The 20968-nt window shown below is 37.4% G+C and overlaps 1 protein-coding gene across 8 annotated transcripts in view; it reads left to right on the top strand.

Moving 5' to 3' along the window:
- The window catches only part of USP12 (ubiquitin specific peptidase 12), a 128001-nt gene extending 107462 nt beyond the window's left edge, over positions 1-20539 (top strand). For 5 of the 8 annotated variants that reach the window (XM_077158901.1, XM_077158902.1, XM_077158907.1 and 2 more), the window contains 5 exons: positions 4204-4280; positions 4388-4471; positions 12240-12437; positions 16161-16239; positions 17355-20538. In XM_077158901.1, coding sequence (XP_077015016.1) covers positions 4204-4280; positions 4388-4471; positions 12240-12437; positions 16161-16239; positions 17355-17456 — 540 coding nt within the window. In that variant the 3' untranslated portion in view covers positions 17457-20538. Of the gene's footprint in view, positions 1-4203; positions 4281-4387; positions 4472-12239; positions 12438-16160; positions 16240-17354 lie in introns of all 8 variants that reach the window. The other 3 variants (XM_077158906.1, XM_077158904.1, XM_077158905.1) reach the window with 1 other exon arrangement.
- The last annotated feature ends 429 nt before the right edge of the window (positions 20540-20968 follow it).

Raw genomic sequence — 20968 nt, 5'->3', positions numbered from 1 at the left:
GTGTCCTCAGAGCAAACGTTATCTACTTGACCTTCATTGGTGAAATTAATTTTGATCACCCAGTCAAGGTTGTTTAATATTTATTGTGTACCTGCTGGGTTTTATCCTCCTTATCCTCTGTGGGGAGATGTTTTAGCACCATGCAGATATCCTGCTCCTCATTGAACTTATTTTTGCCTGCTTCAGTTTTTACCATGACTTTGTACTATTAGTTTTAATAGCGTTGTCCATTGGAAAAGAGGGCGCATCAGCAAGAAAGGCAGGAGGGGTGCCTTATGGATGTTGGGGAGAATGACATAGTCCATTTGATGCCCCAAGTCAGATACACAGATACTGGCAGAGACTAATAAGGAGCAGAGAGCAGTTTTCTTTCTTTCTTTCTTTCTTTCTTTCTCTTTTTTTAAACAAATGGTTGTCTTTCTGTTTCAACCATGAATGAAAAATAGGAGCTTTAAATAGAAGCCATAGCCCCATACCAATGAGTGATCTGTTGACTCTCAATTATGTATTAATCTTTTTAAACTATAACTAGGCATCTGGAAAATGATCACTGTTGATAATGTAACTTTAATTAATGAAGGATACAGTACCAAGAAGTAAATAAAATTCCTTTTCTAAATAAATTCTGAGTGGTGAGGCAGATCAGGCCAAATGGAAGTATAACTGAGTGTGAGAGTATTAGCAGCTGTCGGAGTAGGATATCTTTGCTGTGTGCTCTTGTCCATTGCCCTGCATGATCATCAGGTATTTATGGGAATGGCTTAACTGTGCCAGCATTTGATGTAGAGAAGTGGGCTCACTATCTTTTTTGGTTTAATCAAGTCTAATAATTACTTTAACATGATTTTTTTTGATGGATCATATTAAGAAAAATGTTATCATAGCTAAATTCCATGCCTTATGAAACATGTTGCCTGATAATCAGAGCAGCATTTCAATTCAAAAGGTAGGAATATCAGAAAACATGGCAGTTGCTTGATGTTTGCTCTAATGGATTTTGGTTTGTATTAGAAGATGTCAAAGAGCAGAAAGTTGTTGAATTTGCTTAAACATGTTTAGAAATGCAGCAATAGATGAGATTGGATTAGGTCCCTGTGTGGAGGCCTTTGAAGTTTATTTTGTAGACTGAGGATGGTGGGGGTGGGGATTGAAAGGTTTTGGCTGGAAAAGTTCTATCAGCCGTTCTTATCATAGTGTTCAAAAAGTTACTGATTTGATTTATGATGAATGGATTCTAATCATTCCCATTCTTTAGTAATTTTTTGTGTGACCTGCAGTATATATTTGCAGATGGTCTGCCAAGAATTAAGGGTATGAATTGGGAATATTTCTTCAGAATCTAAGCCATCGTCATGCAGATTCATGTACATGCTCATTAGTACCACGCCTTTACCAAACTGAGTGGGAGGGATGAAATCCAGGATTTCTCAAGAGTGAATATATGAATGTATATGACTTCCTTGTGCAGTGTTACACGGAGGTTTAAGAACAAGTTATGCTAAGGAGATGGTTAGAGGGTGGCAGAAGATCATTATCTTTGATCTCGAGATACTCATAGGCTCAGGAAGGCCAACACCTAATCAGGCAGTTCTAATGCCGTGTGTCATGGTGTAGGTCAGCTCGGATTGTCCTGGGGGGCGGGGAATGGCAAACCCCATCTGGATGGGAACGGGACAAGTTTGGGAAGAATAAGGATGGGCTTCATAGAGGAAATGGTGGCTGTCCAGTCCATTCTTGCAGTGCAGTTGGTCGCACCCTACTTGGTAGAAAGCTGGTGCCACAACACACTCTCTGGTGTTCTCCTCTGCTCCATGACGGTTCCTTTTCAGTCTCATTCCTTGGCTTCTCTTTCATTTATTCTTTGAATGTAGGTAGCCCCAGGATTTCATTGTGGGTTACTCACTCTGAATTGAGAAGATTGCTTTCATTACCTGTGCTAAAGTTTCCCAAGTCTATATCTCCAGCCTAACCTTCTTCACTGACTTCTAGGCTGATTTCTTCTCAAAACTTTGTGAATGTGGCTGACATTAGGCCATATCAGCCTATCAGCAACCAGACATGTTTACAGACACTTTGAAAAGCTAAATAGTGCACTGCGTGGTGATCACCTGGCACCAAAACAACTGTGAACTGAGACATAGTAACTTAAAAGAAACTAGATGGTCCAGAGTACCCTTATGATAATTTTTTAAAAACATTATTATAAACATAAAATGTAAAATGAAGATTGTGGGACTGACCAGGATTCTCAGTGCTGCCAAGGGGCTTACTGTTAGTTTCCTTTTTGGAGATGGGGATTGAGGTGGGGAGAGTTCACACAAGTGGCCCAAGGTCACAGTAGTGATTGGAGCCAGGCAGAAGGTGATTTAAAGGAAGTGTTTTATTCAAATGTGGTAGATACAGGGCTGAGGAGAAGTAACTACCCCACAGGCACCGCAGGCTCAGGCCCCAGCTGACCAGTCCAGGCCTGGACTGGCTGAGCTGACACCAGCATTGGGGGTGCTGCCACCCTCCGAGTGAGGTGTTGGGGATGGCAGCGTGTCCTGAGCACCATCTGGGTTGGGGAGTGTGGTGCCGCCCCCCTCATGAGCGCTGGGGCCTGGGGCAGGTGGGCAGCGCAGGGGCCTGTGGGATCTCGAGAAGGCAGAACCGGGTTAGGGTCTGTCAGTGGGGGTAGGAAACCAGAGGAGCATGGATCGCAGGGATGGCACCCACGTGGAAACATGGACATTTTTCTTGTCATTTAATTTCTTAAAAGATAATTTGAAAAAAAAAAAAAGATGATTTTAACAAAAACGTGATACTGCCTTGTGGATTATTACCAACACAGAAGTAAAGTACATGACAGTGACACTGAGGCTGGGGTGGGACGTGGAGGTGTCTGGGGTGAGGTCTTACGGATGTGCTGAGGATGGACACGAGCCCTTCACGGGTGCTAGGAGCACAGGCACGGGCACAGCAAACACACTGGCCGCGAGGTGCAGTGGACCCTGGCTGGGCCAGGCAGCTAGCCCACCCATTTAGGAGGCTGAGTGTAGAAGGGGCAGCAGCTCTGGCGGGGGTATGCACACAGGGGGACCCACAGGTCTGGTCCATGAGAAAGACCCCTGAGCCAACGTCTGGGAAATTCATTTTGAGGAGAAACCAGACTTGTGCCTATGAAGCCCTGCCTGCTCTGGCTGTAGCTTACCTCTGCCATACTCTTCCTTGTCACACAAGAACGGGGCCAGATGTAGTTTCTCGAACACATCAAGTTCCCTTTCCTCCATCCTAGTTGTGTCTCCTCTCCTTATGCACGCAATCTTTTGAGAACCTGCTAGTTATGGTACAGCTTTGCTGTACCTCATCCTTTACGGTGGAGTGGCATCTTATGTGGGGGGTTAGTACATTCTGTGGCTAGTTTAATGCAGAGGTTAAGGAAAGTCAAAACCATTCATAAGCTGTAATGCATACTTTACTCCTGTGTACTCACGTTTGCATAAATACACGATACCTACGGTGGCACACACTCTCAGAGCTTAGTGATCGGAGCTCCTGCAGTTGACGCAGTCCTCACCCGGAAAAGCATGGGCTCCGCTGAGTGTGTGGTGGCTGTGTGGGAGGCACAGGGCTGAACCGAGAGGGCCCCCCCCCACATTATGTGCCCACCTGGGAAATAGGTAGGAAAAGGTATGCCCTTTTACCTTCCATAGGCACAATTAATATATTTTTATAAGGTGATTTACCCATAAGTTAAACTATAACTTTACGTTAGATGTTGTGAGAAATAAAAGAATGTTATAAGTGAAGACTGTAATATGGCATTTTTTACTAAATCTTTTTTGAATTATAAAGCAGTACAGGTATCATGTCCTTTGTCAGGAATCTTCCTGCAGTCTTGGCCTGTGTTCATTTTTAAGAATCAGTGTATATGGTTATATGGTACAGTGTGTTTCGTACTCTAAAATGACACCAGGATTTTAGAAAGTAATGAAAATTCACATCACATGTACCTTTGCCATTAAGAGAATCAGTCAAATGTGTACTTTGGTGATTTACCTATACATTTAATAAGAATTACTCAGTTTCCTTATAGATAATCCATCCACATCAAGTTGAACTTGGGGAAAAAGAATTCTTAATATGTTTATTACTAGTAATATGCATTTAATTCTATCAGTTTACTGATGTATGAAGAAGACAGATAATTCCCTGTTTTTGCAGACAAGCAGCAAAGATGAAGATTTTTTAGACCTTTCTGTTGACGTGGAACAAAATACATCAATTACTCATTGCTTAAGGTATTTATAGAATTATTTGTTTTGAGGTTTATTGTTATCTTTGATTTGTTATATTTTAAAATGAATGCATGATTCCTGGTATATACTGAATATATTTATTTACACAGGGGTTTTAGCAACACAGAGACCCTCTGTAGTGAATACAAATATTACTGTGAAGAATGTCGCAGCAAACAGGAAGCACACAAAAGGTAACATAGGGTTTTCTGAATTTGTTGGTAGTTCTTGGGTAATGGATGTTATGAAATGTGCTTTTGTAGTTGAAAGTGATTTATGAAAATTTACACTGAGTAAAAGTTATTAATGTTATTAGCAATTAAGACTTATTAAGTAATTACTAGATAATCAAAAAATCTCTTTTAGGGCATGTCCCATGTTTAATCATAACTAGTATAGTTAAAATAATTAGCTTTGATGCTTTCCTGATTCGTAAACTTTGTTCTTGGCACAGAGGAGTGAGAGGAGAAAGTACTGACCTCACCACATCTGTTTCTGCTCTTCCTACATAGATTTTGTACCTTCTCTTAGTGTGTTGTTATGAAAACTTGATTTTGGTGCTGAGGAATGGAATTACTATTTTAAGTTTTATTTTGAAACAAGTTCACAGAAAAGTTGCATGAACAGTATATAGAATGCTGCTTTTTCTTCTAAATCATTTATAAGTAAGTTACTAATATGATGCTTTATCATTCCTAAACACTTCACTGTGTACTTCCTACAAACAAGGAAAATTTAAGTGTCCCCAGTTGTCTCAGTAATGTCCTTTATAAAAAAAGGATCCAGCCCAGAATCACACATTGTCTTTAAGTGTGATTGATTTAATTTTCCTCTTTAAGGTTTTTTTTAAAAAGCCTTTTTTTAAAGATAGTTCCTCAGTCTTTCCTTGACCTTAATTGTCTTGACACTTTTGAAAATTGCAGGTCATTTCTTTTGTAGAATATCCCTCATTTGGGGACTCATGTTTGGGGACTATTGTCTCGTGTTTTCTTGTGATTAGGTTCAGGTTATACATTTTGGGTAGGAATCTCACAGAAGTGATGCTGTGTGTCTTATTGTATCCTTTTAAGTGGCACACAATTTTGATTTGTCCCTTGGGACCAAACAAGGTGCTCAGGGCTCAGCCTCCACCCTGGGACCAGTGCTGTCTCTCAGGAGCCCTGGTTCCTTTCCATCCCTGCTCTCTCCCATTGTAGCATCTAATGAGCAGTGGTAGTGGACGGGAGCTGAGCCAACTCTACTGGCCCCCCTACCTTCATGTCCCCCTTCTCTCCAGCCCTTCACCTCCCTGTCCTGCATCTGGAGAAGCACTAATGCTGTGCCTTGGGAACCTCAGTATCAAGTTGTTAGGGCCACTGTGCTGCTGCTGAATATATGCCTGCGATTTAGTAACTGGGATTCTTTTTATTCCTAAATCCTTAACTTTTGCTGCATTTTTATAACTAGATCCATGTCTTACTCCCTGGTCATGGTAACCTGTAAAACATCGTGTCAGAATCTTTTCATCATTGAAGGACTTACCTTGTTCTGGTCAATATCCCCAACTGCCTTTGCACAACCTTACCCAGTGAGGTCCTCCAAATCTGACCCATGTTTCTTGTTGGCTGGATCCCTAGTGCAGTGACAGATTGATGCTGATCAATGACCTGGCTCTCTCGATGGTCACTAATGCTGATTAACCCCTTGTTGGGGTCCCTCAAAACATGTCAGTGATGTGCTCCTTATTTATATAGAGCTCACTCTACAGGAATGGGTTCTCACCTTGGCTTCCTTTCCTCCCAGGCTCACATCTCAGTCCCCTTAGTGTCCTCCTCACAGCTGACCAGAGGAGCACTGGCCCTTACACCTCCTCATTGTGATTTGCCTGCAGTGAGTCCTTGTCTGTGTTATGGTTCCTAAGAACATGGACTCCAGCCTATGGAATTTTCTCTTAGTAATCGTACTGTTACTAAGCTGTTTTGTGTGCTTGTGGTTGAGATGTTAATCTGTGGCAGAGCTTGCAAATTAGTGCCCTGGAGGCCACATTTAGTCTGTAGACCTTTTACTTGGTTCACGCACAGTTTATTAAAAAAAAATAATTTTTTTCCCTAAAAAATGGGAAATTTTACTTATATGGTTTCTGATTATTCTTGAAAAAAATCAAAAGATCAAATGATGCTGGAATCCTGGGCCTGCATTCCATCACTGGCACCTGCAGCAGAACAACTGATACTCTAGTTAGGGGGCGTGTGCAGACAAAGTTGGTTCTCCCCCACACTTCCAAACCTTGGAGCATTTTCACTTCCAAAACTTAGCACCTGCTGCCTCTTCTTTGGAGATCTGTCACCTCCCCAGAAGCATTATCTTGGTACATCATATGCATATGACTTTGGTCACCTGCCGGGAAGAACTGCCTTAGTACATCATATGCATATCACTTCAGGGTCAGGTGTTTCTGGGGGACGTAGAAGCCAAAACAGGGAGGATGCGCTCTCTTAATTCACCATAGCCACGCGACTTCTCCTTACTCGACTGCTATAGTCATTTGAGTTTGCAACCAGGAATATGGTTTGGGCAGTACATTGCTGCTAGAGCAATGATGTCTGTAATTCTGCTTAGTTCTGGTTTAATGGCAAAATATTTTTATTTGGTTTGAAGAGGACATGCTTATTTTTAAAAATCATATTGTTGGTGAGCATATGTTTATTGCAGAGTTGTGAAATTTCTTGAAAGTTTAAGCTGCAAAGAATGCTTTTCTTCAGGGAAAATGAAATTTCTTTGAGAAATAATGCTACACTAATTTTTTCAAGTCCCCCTTATAGATTTGTTAATTTAGGAATAATACAGAAGAATCTTACTTTTTGTTTTTTTCCATGGGAAGTCTCTGGGAATCAAACCCAGGTCTCCAGCTCAGCAGTCAAAAATTCTTGCCACTGAGACATTGTTGTACTGCCCCCCCTTTTTTTAATTGAGAAAAAAGTACTAAAGATTCATTTAGTGAAACTATTTGCATCATGACCAAGTGGGTTTTCCATATTGTTACCTTCAATTTGCTTCTGTTTTGTTGATGATTTTTACATGTATACTTTTAAGAGATATTGGTCTTTAATTCCTTAAAGACCTTTGCCAAGTTTTGGTATTGGGTTTATGCTGTCCTCAGAAATGAATTGGGAATCATTCCCTCCTCTTCTTGTTTTGAAAGTTTTTGTAGAAGGTTGGGGTTATTTTTTCTTTAATGTTTGATAGAATTCACTAGAGATGCCATCTAGGCCGGGGAATTTCTTTGGAGGGAAGGTTTTTAACTACAAATAGATACAGCGCTATAGGTTTTCTGTTGTTTCTTGCTTCAGTTCAGGTCAGTTGTGTGTGTATTTTATTATAGGCACTTGTCCATTTAATCTAAGTTATCTAATATCATAATGCTGTTCGTAATATTCCCATTATCCTTTCTATTGTTTTTTATTTTTTTTAACTTCTCATTTGGAAATGATTACAGATTCACAGGAAGTTCTAAGATAGTTCAGAAGTAATGAAGAGAGGTCTGATGTGTCACCTTCACTCATAACATCTTACTCAACTATTGTATACTGTCAAAGCCAGGAAATTGACATTGGTATAATCCACAGACCTTAATCAGATTTGCCATTTCACATGCACTCATTGTGTGTGTATAGTTCTCTGCAGTTGTTTCACATGTGTAGATTTGTGTAACCACCACAATAGTCAAGCTACAAAACTTCCATGACCAAAAAGTCTCCCGTGTGCTTTCCCTGCATATGTGGTCACACGCAAAAAATACCTTCTCTGCTGCTGCCCCTCTTCCTAATCCCTTGAACCACGGCTCTGTTCCCCATCTCTGTAATTTTGTCATTTTGAGAATGTTAGATAAACAGAGTCATACAAAATGTGACCTTTTTGTGGTTGGCTTTATTTAAAAAATCCATATGACGTCCTTGCAAGCCATCCAGGGTGCTGTGTGAGTCAGTGGTTTTTTCCTTTTGATGCTGAGTAGTGCACTGGGATACTTCACTACTCTTTCCATGTGTTTCCTCTGTTTGGTTTTTGATATTGGTGATTTGTATTTTTTCTCTTTTCTTAGATTTGCTGGAATTTTATAACTTTACATACATTGGAACCTTTGTTGTTTCTGTTTCATTGATTTCTGCTCTTCTGTGCTTTTTTCATTCTGGTTGCTTTAGGATTTATTGGTTTCTAACTTAAGGTAAATACTTAGATTATGATATGAAACTTTTTTCTTTTCTAATCTCTCTATATTTAAAGTTGTGAATTTCCCTCTATGTGCTATTTTAAGCTGTGGTTTAGTAAAGTTTGGCATATTGTATTTTCTTTATCATCCAGTTCAAACTATATTCTAATTTTCCCTGTGATTTTCTCTTGCCCGTTGAGTCCTCTAGAATTATGTTGCTTAGTTTCTATATTAGGAGATATTTTCTAGATATTTTCTGTTGTTTATTTTGGTCTGAGAACACACTCTGTATGAATTCCATCTTTTGAAATTTATTCAAACTTTTATTGCCTAGTACGTCGGTGAATATTCCATTTGTACTTGAATGTGTATTCTGCAGATCTGGGTTGGAGTGTCCCTTAAGTGTCAATTAGATGATTAGTGTGTGTTTGTATCTTCCCTGTCCTTACTGATTTTTATGTTATTGAGAAAAGTTGGTTAACCAACTCTGATTATGCATTTATCTGCTTTCTTTAATTCTGTCAAATTTTGATCCATGTATTTTGAAGTGTTACTATTAGGAGCATACCCTTTTAAGATTGTTATCTTCTTGATTAATTGACTCTCATTATAATGAGATGTTCTTCTTTCTGTTTGGTAATATTCCTTGTCCTGAAATCTACTTTATTTAAGATTAGTGTAGCAGGGTACATCTTTTTCCATCCTTTTACTTTCTTTTTTTCTCCGTAGTTGCAAATTATTTAATTAGATTCTATCAAGAAAGGTAGAACACCTCTTACGTTAGACTGCAAAATGAAACACTTTATTGTTTTTAAGATATGAAATGCAAGAAAATGTATGATATAAATTCATCCAAATTTTAAATAGTTGTTTGTGTGATAGGTAAATGCCATTTTAAAACAAGGAAATTTAAATAGGTAATTTGTTAGTTTACAGAAGATTGAAAAAATGTTCTGTCCTGTTTTTTCATCAGCATATGATGAATGCTGCTCCTTGTTTTTTATAGAAAACAAAACATTTTATTTTAAGATAACTTTCTTTTTAAATGATGACAAAGATTAAGATCTCCCTAATGTGACCTTTTTCTAAGTAGGTTTGGATGGAAGGAAAACTAAAATCCTAGAAATTCTCTGGTATGTTGGTGGGATTGGTGTTTTGAGCAGAAAACCATCTTCTTTTTTCTTTCTTGGGCTGAAATATCTATATCCTGAATTTCTCATTCCTTACATGTGTGTCTGTTTTACTTTGAAAGTTGCTGGAATGCAGTATACCAGAAACAGAACATCTTTTAAAAAGGGAAATTTATTTATTAAGTTGCATTTACAGTTCTAAGGCTGTGAAAATGTCCAGATTTAGGCATCCAGGGAAAGATACTTTGGTTCAAGAAGGCCAGTGACTTTTGCAGTTTTTCCCTCAGCTGGAAAGGCACATGGTGACATCCACTAGCTTTCTCTCCAGTAACCTTCAACTGCTTCCCTGTCCTTTGTTGGCTCGGTTGATTCTGGTGGCTCGAAAGCTTTCTCCAAAATGTTTCCTCTTAAAGGGCTCCAGTAAGCAACCGCAGCTTGAATGGGTAGAGGTGCATCTCCGTGGAAACCTTCTCATCAAGACCATTTACCAGACCCCAAAAAATAAAAAATAAAAAGGTTACTACCCACAATTGGATGGGTCATATCTGCATGGAAACAAAAAAAGTGATCCTACCCAGCATATTAAGTGAGGATTAAAGGACATGGCTATTTTGGGGTACACAATAGCTTTAACCTGGCATAGTATCTCAACAGTTTTCTTCTTTTTTTTTTTCTGGAACCACCTGAATTTTGCATGCTGGTCTCTCATCATCTTTAAAATGTGACTCCATAAATATGTTTGGTTGACATTATCATGTTTATCCCCATGAGTGTTTGATTTCTTTGTGGTATCTAACACTTCCTCCTCTTATAGGAAAATATTTGCCGAATAGGATTCAAATTCCTTATGTACTGTCTGAGTAAACATATTTTGTAAGCTATTTAGATTTTTCTTTTCTCCATTTGAGCTTTTTTCTCCATTTGTTCTTGCCTAGTTTTTAAAAGCACATTTTTACTGCACGGCAGTCCATTGCCATTGTTTCTCTTCCTCCTAATCTTAACTTGTTTTATATTGAGAACATTTTTCTTTTGGGCCTACACTCCACTGGATAGTTTTTGTTGGATTGTAAAGCTTGTGTTTTAGCAACTCTACGTGAGTTTAATAAAAAAAATTGATGTTTAATAGTTGAAATACTGTATGCATAGTTTTATATCTTGAACTTTTTACTGATTATAAATGTTTTCCCATGTCATTTAGAAATTTTTGAAGTTGTATAATATTTCTTCTGTTTGTATTATAATAATTTATTTATTTCAGCATTTCCTATAATTGAATAATTAGAATTTTTCCAGTTTTCACAATATAAAATAATTCTGGAACATGATTCCCCCCCCCCAGAAGTCTTGTACTTAAGATTATAATGTAGTTCATATTCCTGTAAATGGGATTATTAAGTCAAAGGCTATATATAAAGCCTCTTAATTCCTGTTGCTAGGTTATGTCTCAGGAATTAGTTATTTACGTTTATTTTTTAAATAATTTTTTTTTGTTTTAAAAAGGAAAGGGTAGTTGAATAGCTAATATTTTAAGAATATTAATAAGCTACCCACCATATTCAGGACTAGAATGTAAATTTGGTATGATGCTATAATTTTGTGTTTTTTTTTTTCCACTTTTATTGCAGGTATTGGCTTAGTAAATTTCTTTTTTAATTTTTGGCCAAAAAGTGTTTAGCTTTACTGAACCTATATAGAATTAAATTTTGCAACATTCGTCTAGTAGCTCTCATGGGTCAAGTATGTTGCTTAGAAAGTAGAGAAATAAAATTGAGGAAATAGTTTCTACCTACTAATGGTTAGAGCCTAGAAGGAATCGCCTGCAGTTCTTAGAGGGTAGTAAGTATACATGGATGAGGGGAAGCTGGGAAGTGCCCTTAGAGGACTGGAGAGAGCAGTTCTTTGTTTATGGAGTTGGAGCCAAGCTTTGAAAGGAGAATAGGTGAAGTAGGAGTGCAAAGGCCGTCTCAGGGAGAAATAGTATGTAAAGGCATGAGGAAGGTAACTTAGAATATAAAGAAATAGCCTGTTTCACAATTTAAAACACTTAAACTCCTAAATTTTCAGATCATTTAATTCCCATCCTAGGATCCATGTAGTGGTCGCTCTTGAAGTGGAGCTCCTGCTGCTCTCCAGCAGACACCTTGAGAGGAACGGTCTTCCCTGCTTTTTCAAAGTCTTTTAAGCTTGATTTGTTACTGTATTAAATAAATTGATCAAACAAATTGATTTTGATCTCCATGCACAGCCAAAGCAATTAGTGGCTTCAAGGAAGCAGCTTTTCCTCCACCATTCCGGGGCATCACTTGTGTTTAGTCTGATCAAAAGAGATGTGTGTTTCAAAAACAGTTATTTCCTCATGGGGGTGCTGATGCCATTCCCAGTCCATCTGCTTCAGAACCATACGGCGTGCTGGGTCAAATGATAGCGTTTGACGGTGATGGCTGTGGGGTGGGGATGGGGGGTTGAAGAGGTTCAGAATATTACTTGATACTCTAGCTTTGCCAGTATAAAAATAATTGATCAAAATATGCACTGATGAAACCGACTGTTAACTATCTGTTAATTGGCTATCAAAGTGCATTGATTCTTTTAAGGACGTAGTAGATGTCTTTTATGAAATTTTGTTTTCATGTTTATTTTTAATAGGATGAAAGTTAAAATTCTGCCCATGATTCTAGCTCTACACCTGAAAAGATTTAAATATATGGATCAACTTCATCGATATACGAAACTTTCTTACCGGGTAGTTTTTCCTCTAGAACTTCGTCTGTTCAACACTTCAGGAGATGCCACCAACCCTGACCGAATGTATGACCTTGTTGCTGTCGTGGTTCACTGTGGAAGGTAACTGCAGCCCCGGAGCCCGCACAGTGAGGGTTTCGGAGAAGGGCCCGTGCCCAGGGATCGGAGTGTGGAGCTCTGATAAGACCTTCATGCTTCAGTGCTTTTGTGTCAAGATGAGTTTATTTTAGAGTGGATTTTTCAGATAATATATTTTATCTTTAAAATTTTATATTATGTATTAAAATATTATATTATTGCCTTAATTTTTATTGTTATTGTTTAAATGTTATTCTAACAATACTGTGTCCAAACTCCAAGAACTTTAAAACTTATTATTTCCTCTCCCTTCCCCTCCCCTCCCCTTTTCCTATCCTTTTGTTGTCATTGGTAAAAATTATACTACCTAGATAGATTTTGCAAAATAAATATTTCCTGAAATTAATTGGATATGTTCATCATGTTAATGGTCTTGAAAACCATTTCAATTGAATTTGGAAATAATTTTCAAAGAGCTGTTTTCTGGTTTTACCAGTCAGTGTGTTTATTTAGTATTTCCTGTTAGCCAATTTAGTGTCAATATCTCACTGTCATTCTCCTTTATAACGTGATATATATGTCTTCTCCTTATGAAGATATATATATATATATATAAATTTATAAAGAATAACCTAAAAATATTCTCAAGGTACAAGAATATCACATAAGCAAAACCTAATCAAGATATATATTTGAAACAGTCTTCTTTGACTACTTAGCATTTCCTTTAGAATTTTAAAACAGGGCACTCATCCTTTTCCCCTTGGTTTGGGGAGACTTTGCTAACATGCTTTATCCACCTAAAAACAAGCACAGCTTTCTCGTCTATAGCCGTCCCTCCTGGCTTTCTTAGAATGTGTGGTATGAACTGAGAAGGCAGTAATATTTCTGTACTAGTCTTTTACCCCAATACCCATGTCAGCCTTGGCTCCTCATTGTAGTAATCTTTCTTTTCTCCTGGAGCATTCTGTCTCCAGGTGAGGGTGATGTCCTCTTAGGACTAAAGTGGCATCAGCCAACTGGAAGAACCTTGGGGTTGTGGCTTGGACCCGAGGTTTCAGCCCTGTGCTGCCTGTGTTGGCCGCATGTCCTCATCCAGAACTTCATGAACATTGTTCTCTCTTCTGTGAAATGTGCACTGTTAGGATGGAAAGGAAAATGTCCATCATTTAGCTGCTGCTGCTGTTTTGTTTTTTTTTTTTTTTTTTATCAGGGTCATGTTAGAGAAATCATGCAATATCCATTTGTGTCTGGCTTATTTCACTCAGCATTTTTAGCCTCTTCAAATTCATTGAGTTTTACTCTACTTAAATGATACTAGCTCTTTTGTTCTCCCACAAGTTTTTGAGCTCTGATTTTCCTAATTCTGATCATGACCAGGCCCCCTTCTTGTTCTCTCTCCTTTTCAAATTAAACGCGCTCTTTGCAGCCTCTAGACTCTTGTCTTAATCTGTTTTGTTTTGTTTTTTTCACATGGGACAGGCACCAGGAATCGAACCCAGGTCTCCGGCATGGCAGGCGAGAACTCTGCCTGCTGAGCTACCGTGGCCCATCCTGTCTTAATCTGTTTTTAAACCTTTCCTTGCTCTTGCCCACTTCTTCCCCCAGTTTTAACTCCATGGTCAGTTATTTAAAGGATGTTGTCACAACTGCCCTCACATTCTCTGGCCAGCTCTCCATTTCTTCAGCCTCATCATTGTCAACAATGACAGTCATCGCTGCACAGAATCGCAGAGAACCACTTCCTGACTGTGCTCACAGCCAGGCTATCTGACTTCGGGGAGTTCAGTGCTGGTTGGATAAGTCACAGCAGTTCTTCCAGTCCGTCCCCAGTCAATACCAGACACATCTTGCTAGCCAGAACGTGCTACTTTGTATTACTTTATTTTTCTGTGTAGATGTCTGTCTTGTGAGAATAAGAGCCTGTTGAGACAAGAAATAATGGATCCGTGGACAGACTAATTGTATTTCTTAATCGTTTTTTCATTTTCTTATTTTATCATCAAATTCTCTTCATAGGTATGTATGATAGGGAATTATGGAGGCTTCACGTTTGCTTGCATCCTTCAACTGTTGAGGTATCCCATTGCAGCATGTCTGTGCCAGTCCCACCTGTTCATTTTGTATCTCAATTCCCTAGTGTATAGTAGTTTTCCAATAAATGTTTGCAGAATTATTAAATATTATCCCTAAAGTCCATTTGAGACACTGACTTGATCATGTAACCAACCTCCCTGGGTTCTTCCTCTTACCTCCCTCTCATTAGAAATGGTCCCTCCATTGTCAGCCTGTTGGCTCTGCTCTAATAGCACATTCTACCTTGGGTTACGTTTTTGGTGTAGTTATGTATTATACTACAACTGTCCTCAGGGCAAGAAATTGCTGGCATCGCCACCATTACTCCAGCAGCATTTATTTGTATGTATTAGGCATTTGTAGATATTGAACTGACAGTGTTTCGTGTTCAGAATGTAAATCCCTAATAAGCCGCTTCTCGGAATACAGTTTAGCTTCATCTTGTATGGCATTAACTTTGTCTACTATTTTCAAACTAGCTCTGTGCTTCAAAGGGAAAAACTGCCTCGCTTATATGCTCTTACGCCTGCCAGTCCTTGACCCACCCACCTTCCCTCTCAGCTTCTGTTCTTCACCCTTTCTGTGAATTTTTATTTTCATTCTCTTTAAATTTTCTTTCCTATTTCTTACCTCTTCCCTATGAAACATTGGATTCTTTAGATAAATCCTAAAGAGATGAAATAAGCAATGTTATGAAAGCAAAAGCTTTTATTTTTAAAATACTGTTTTAGTTTTGAGGTGTTTGGCTCTGTAGAGAAAAGTTTAGAAAGTACTCTTGTTGTGCCTTTCTGTCACCCAAGCCATTCGTCTCAACCATAGGACCAGAGGATCCGAGGAGCCCGAGGCATTACAGAAGCTGGCTTACTCAGATCTGACTGAGGTGGCTGCAAGGCTAGCATCAATTGTAGAACTACAGTTTTGTAAAAATTATATTTGTTTTTATCAGATTTAATCATATTTAACTGGGGTAGATTAAAATCTTTGCCATGTGCTTTTATAAAGCAAAGAAATTCTTTTAAGAGAGGTAACAGCAACAACAAAAGTCTGCCATGCCAGAGACCCGGGTTCAATTTCCAGTGTCTGCCTATGCAAAAATAAAAAGTAACCCCTCCATAATTTATTTTTATGCGTATCTAGATTTCTGTATTACAGTTTTGTTTAAATTAAGATGCAGAGGTAATTATAATTGGTGCTAATAATTAGGTACTAATATTCACCATTGGGTAAATGACATTTGCTTTTCAAGAAATTTATGAAGTTTAAACTTCATTTCAAAACTGTAGCTCTCATATCTTTGTCTTTTCAAGATTGGAACTTTCCTCAAATGTAAACCTATTGCCAGGGGAGAAAGACTTAGAAATAATTCTACATTCATTGTTCTGTAATTTATCTTTGCATATTCAGGCTGTGACACACATACACACACAGCTAGAAAAATTTATTTACATCTTTCATAGAAGTAAATTGGAAAGTTATTATAGAAACAATAAATTTAATAAAATAGCTTTCTGTAAATAGGATATTGGTTATACCTCTTAATAGTATCGATTATTTGATTTTAAAATTGGATGTCAATTTAAATCAGTGTAACTTGATCTTATTTTGGGAAGAATGGGTATGAGTTATTTTTATCTGTTTCATAAAACTAACTCTTCTTTCTCTTTGTTCTAGTGGTCCCAATCGAGGCCATTATATTGCAATAGTTAAGAGTCATGATTTTTGGTTGTTGTTTGATGACGACATTGTAGAAGTAAGTAGTTAGTTTTATAATATCTTATTATTCTTCGAAGTTGTATATGTTTTTATCTTTATGCTTTTCTCACAGCTTCTCATTCATATATGACAGTTAGTGAATATTAGAGAAATGTCTTTAGATTATAGTTTAATTCCTACTTCTTACCCTCTGACACTAATCCCAATGCTTGAGAAGTTACCTAACCTTTACATTTAGAATAAAACTGAGATGAGCCTTCTACAACAGAGCTATCATATTTGAATTTCATTAAAAAAAATTGAGCTATGTTATACATACATTAAAGTACACAGATCTTAAGCAAACAACTTAATGAGTTTTAACGTATACCTCCCCCCAGCCAGCCCACCAACCCCCATGTAATCCTTATCCAGATCAAGTCGCCAGCAGGTAGCGGGCTCTCTTGGTCAGTACCAACAGCTATCCTCACCCCTCCATCTCCCAGAACCCACTTTGGTGATTATCATGCCTGTTCTTGTTATAAGTAGACTCATGTAGTGTGACTTTTTTGTATGTCTGGCTTTTTTTCATTCATCATTATATGTGAGATTAATTATTATTGTCTGTAGTTGTAGTTTTTTATTGTTCTCTACTTTCCATGTGTGTGAATATATCAGATTAGAAAAATGAGCCTTTTTGGCAATTATTGATAATTATAAATAAAACTGCCTTGATCATCCTTTGTGTGTGTTTTACTGGAGATATGCACTCATTTCTCTGGGGTACATACTAAGTTGGACCATATGAAATTACCACGTTTGTGGATTTAAAATGGTTAACAGTGGGTTCTATGGTTCAACGTACACCTAAGAGTAGAGTTGTTGGATCAAAGAGCAGTTGTGTTTAGCTTTCGAAAATATTACTAAACATTTTCTTGAAGTGTGTCTACCATTTTACATTTCCACCAGCTGTGTCTGAGAGTTCCAGCTGTATCCCGCATCCTCACCACTACTTGGCATTGCCAGTCTTTTTATGCTGTCTGCTTGTACGGAGTTATTTTATAAATGAGAAAATGAAGGGCTAGACTCAAAGAAATTTTGAAGATTTTACTGGATTTAAGTAGTCCAGAAAGCTCATTTATATACTAATAATGTTTACATTTTATCTCACAGAAAATAGATGCACAAGCTATTGAAGAATTCTACGGGTTGACGTCAGATATCTCAAAGAACTCTGAGTCTGGTTACATCCTTTTCTATCAGTCTCGGGATTGAATGGGGAACTGTGATGAAGAGATACTTTCTGCCTCATTTCTTCTCTGGTTATTTTGGAAAGAATCAAGCACTGATTTTTCAAGAAAAGAGAGATGCAGGAAGCTCAGGGGGCAGTAGCACACTTTGCACACAATAAAGCAAAGACTGGATTCAGAAGCCCTTCTATCATGGTAGTTGATTTATTTGCTCAGGTATCATGCTGTCTGTGCAGTTCCATTCAACACGTAAGTAAAATCAGAGTTACCCAGCTTCTCTTGTAAAACAGCCTTCTGGTAATTGACATGCATTTTCTCTTTATAAATTGCACCAATAATTATTTGAACTTCTTGGGTGCAAGAAAAAGAATAGGAATCTGTACTGGATTGTACTGATTATTTAAGAAGATAATATTGAATACACTGCATATATTTGATTTTGTTTAGTATGTACAGAAAGCATATTCAGTGGGTTTTTTCCAAGCATAAACCAGATATACTTTTGGGCCCAACACTCGCAGTTGCCTTCCTGATGTAATAAACTAACAGATACTAGAATTCAGTATCAGGAAGACAAATATGTTTTGCTTCTCTGAAGAAGCTTATAATAATATACAGTATATGTATATGTAGGGAACAATTGGTCAAAATTGGCTTTTTGTTTCCCCAAGGGGAAAGACTGGCTTTGTAATTATAATTTTTTTCTTATTTATTTTACTTAAAACTGGTAGAATCTAAGTATTGTATGAAGTGCCCATGATTCTCTCAGTAAATTTGAGCATATTTTTATTAGTTTTTGTCAATTTAATTAGTCCTTTTGTTTGTTTCTATTTTTAAGATGAATTTAAAATTCTATAGGAAATCAGATACCTTGAGAAAAATTTCCAGGAGAAACTGATATCTTTGGCTAAGTATTTGTCCTTTTGTTATAGTTTCTGAGTCAATTATTTTATTCAGCTTTAATTTTAACAAAATAAAAATATAAAAAATTCCCTGTGGTTGTTGAAATGATAAAAGAAATTCTGCAGTGGTGGTATACCAGTCTTTAGAGTTCTTAAATATTCTAACGTTTCAAGTTGAGGTCATGCTTGGAAAATTCATGTCATAATAGTTATTTTCAAATGTCATCATCCTTTACCCTGGAAAGAAGTCATCTATTCATCATGAACCCAGCAGCCCGGGTAGCCAACTAAAAACCCTTTGAAGATTAAATTTAATGAAATAGACCAGGAATGCAAGCAATGAGTCCTGTTTTATTTTATATTTTCCCTCCACATTTACAGATCTTACTGGAAGAATATTCCAAAATTAAAATCTGTATTTGTTAAGACTTCATTCTGTTGGAGGCTTTCAAAGGAACATATGTAGTGTAAAATATTTGTAAAACTGTTGCATTTGACATTTTTCTATGCATCAGTAAGTTGTCTGGCAGTGGCCGAATGTAACTTTTTGAAAGTTATTGAATGTTTAACCAAAATAATAGCAATCAGGCCTTGGATGTTCTTTATCAACCCCTTTTCAGACAGTATCTCTCTCCTTTTTTAATTGATGTAATTTTTTAAAGTTATTTTACTAAAATTGTTGAATATGAAAAACAAAAGAATGTTTTTGTCTGCTGCTATTATTAACATTTATTATCTATCTTTTAGCTCAGGAAATGACTTCACCTGTTTGTTCAGTGAACAGATCTTTAACAGGGTCATTTGGCTAATTGGGCTGTTTAAATATGTGCTGGGAGAAAATTAACAAGTTTCTTTTTAAGATACAGTTTGTAAACCTTACCCTGGCTGGAAGTGTTTTGTACAGATTATACATAGGCTGCCTACTCTACCAGCATTGCAAAGAGAATCACAACCAGGAATCGAAGGAAAGTCAGAGCAATGGAAGCGGATCGATTTTTTTTTATTTCAAGGGCTTAAACCAAATTTTCTTGAAATTTAAAGCTGTATTTTTGCAGCTTTCAGCACAGAGAAAAAGAATAAAGTGAAGAAGAACCAGTTTTTATATCAGTTTAGGCCACAGCACGTATAAAACAGAAAGATAAAGTAAGTCATTTGTATAAGGGTATAGCATCGAATTGCTATGTTGTGTTTGCTTTTACATTTTTTTAGGAAAACCTGCAGCACAAGTCAAACTTCACTTTCATAGTAAAGCAAGTTCCAGCATTTTGATTACGTTCCATGGTAGTCACACCCTTTGTTAACATTCATACCATGTTTAATAGGATGATTTGTCAGGGGAGAACTCTGGGGTGATGGTTCTAAATTTACTTTTTACTCTCTGTGCAGCTAAATCTAAGTAAAAAGTCTTGAAGTTGATCAGAAACACAATATATTTTACAAAAAACATAGAGTTAGAGCTGAGGGGGCAGGGGAAATGCAGATATAGTAAGTAAGAAAAGTGACCCATATAGAAAGCATCGTGTGAGGTTGTCTGTTGGTTGACTGTGATTAAAAAGGGGCAGGTTGAAGCTGTAAATGGTGGCAGATTGCTATATAACTGTGTACATGTTTGTTGGGATGGCTGTCCCATATTTTGTATATTGGAATAAAAATTTCTATAAATTATCTTAACAAAGTAAATATCCTGTATTAAGTTCCACTTCTAAGTCGTGTGGCTTCTGTCTTGGAAACTTTGCCTTTAGACGATTACTTAAGACAGGAGCCGTGGGGCTTTAGGAAAGGGAAAGGAGAAGGTGTGTAAGATCTGGATCTTGTTGCCTCTAGCCATCAGTAAGCTTTTTTCTTTCCTTGGTGTCAGTAGGAAGACTTCATTTTCATAACATACTATTCTTGATACTTTCTTTAAAGACACTTCATTAAAGGTTCTCTTAGGAGGTATTTACCTGGGACCTGGGAGGCTAAGGCACTCAGGTTCTGGCTCTTCAGTGGATTTTAACTGTGTGACCTTTGGCAAGTCACTTAACCTCTCTGTGCTTCACAGTCTCCCTCTCTTGTAAAATGGGAGTAAACCTACCTCACAGGGTTGTTGTGGGGATTAATTATAATGTCTGTAAAGCATTTAAAGTTCTTGAAGAAGGCGTTATATAAATACAAAATAATATCTATTAAAGTTGGTTTATTTGTGCTTGTGGGTTTCTAAGTGTGGTTTTTTCTTTTTGCCTAAAATGTACTTGTGAATTAAAACTTACTACTATTGTTATCCAGAAAGATTTTTCCTAGAGCCACATTCCATGTATAAAATAGCATTTCCTATGCACCTGCATTTAGTCAGCATGTGGCTTGCATTTGTCTTTATTTAGTAGGATTGTCTTTTGAAAATTCACAAATTAAAATTTTAAATTTAGCATCATAGATTCGTAGAGGGGGAAATACCTTAAAGGTCGGTGATTTTTTCCACTCCTTCCCGCTTCTTGTGTAGCACCTGCGTCTGTCAGATCTTTCTTGTGGTTATTCAGCATATATTCGAGTCCTTGAAGCCTCCTCCATTTTGAGGAACTTGAATCATTAAAGTTCCTTTTCCTCCAGCAAGTCTTCTAGTCTCAGGACTGGTCTTTGTGTGAAATGCCTTTCCATC

This window comes from Tamandua tetradactyla, chromosome 4 (assembly GCF_023851605.1).
Source record: "Tamandua tetradactyla isolate mTamTet1 chromosome 4, mTamTet1.pri, whole genome shotgun sequence".
Taxonomy (NCBI): Eukaryota; Metazoa; Chordata; class Mammalia; order Pilosa; family Myrmecophagidae; genus Tamandua; species Tamandua tetradactyla.
Note: the sequence above shows the minus strand (reverse complement) of the source record. Positions and strands in the feature narration are given on the sequence as shown.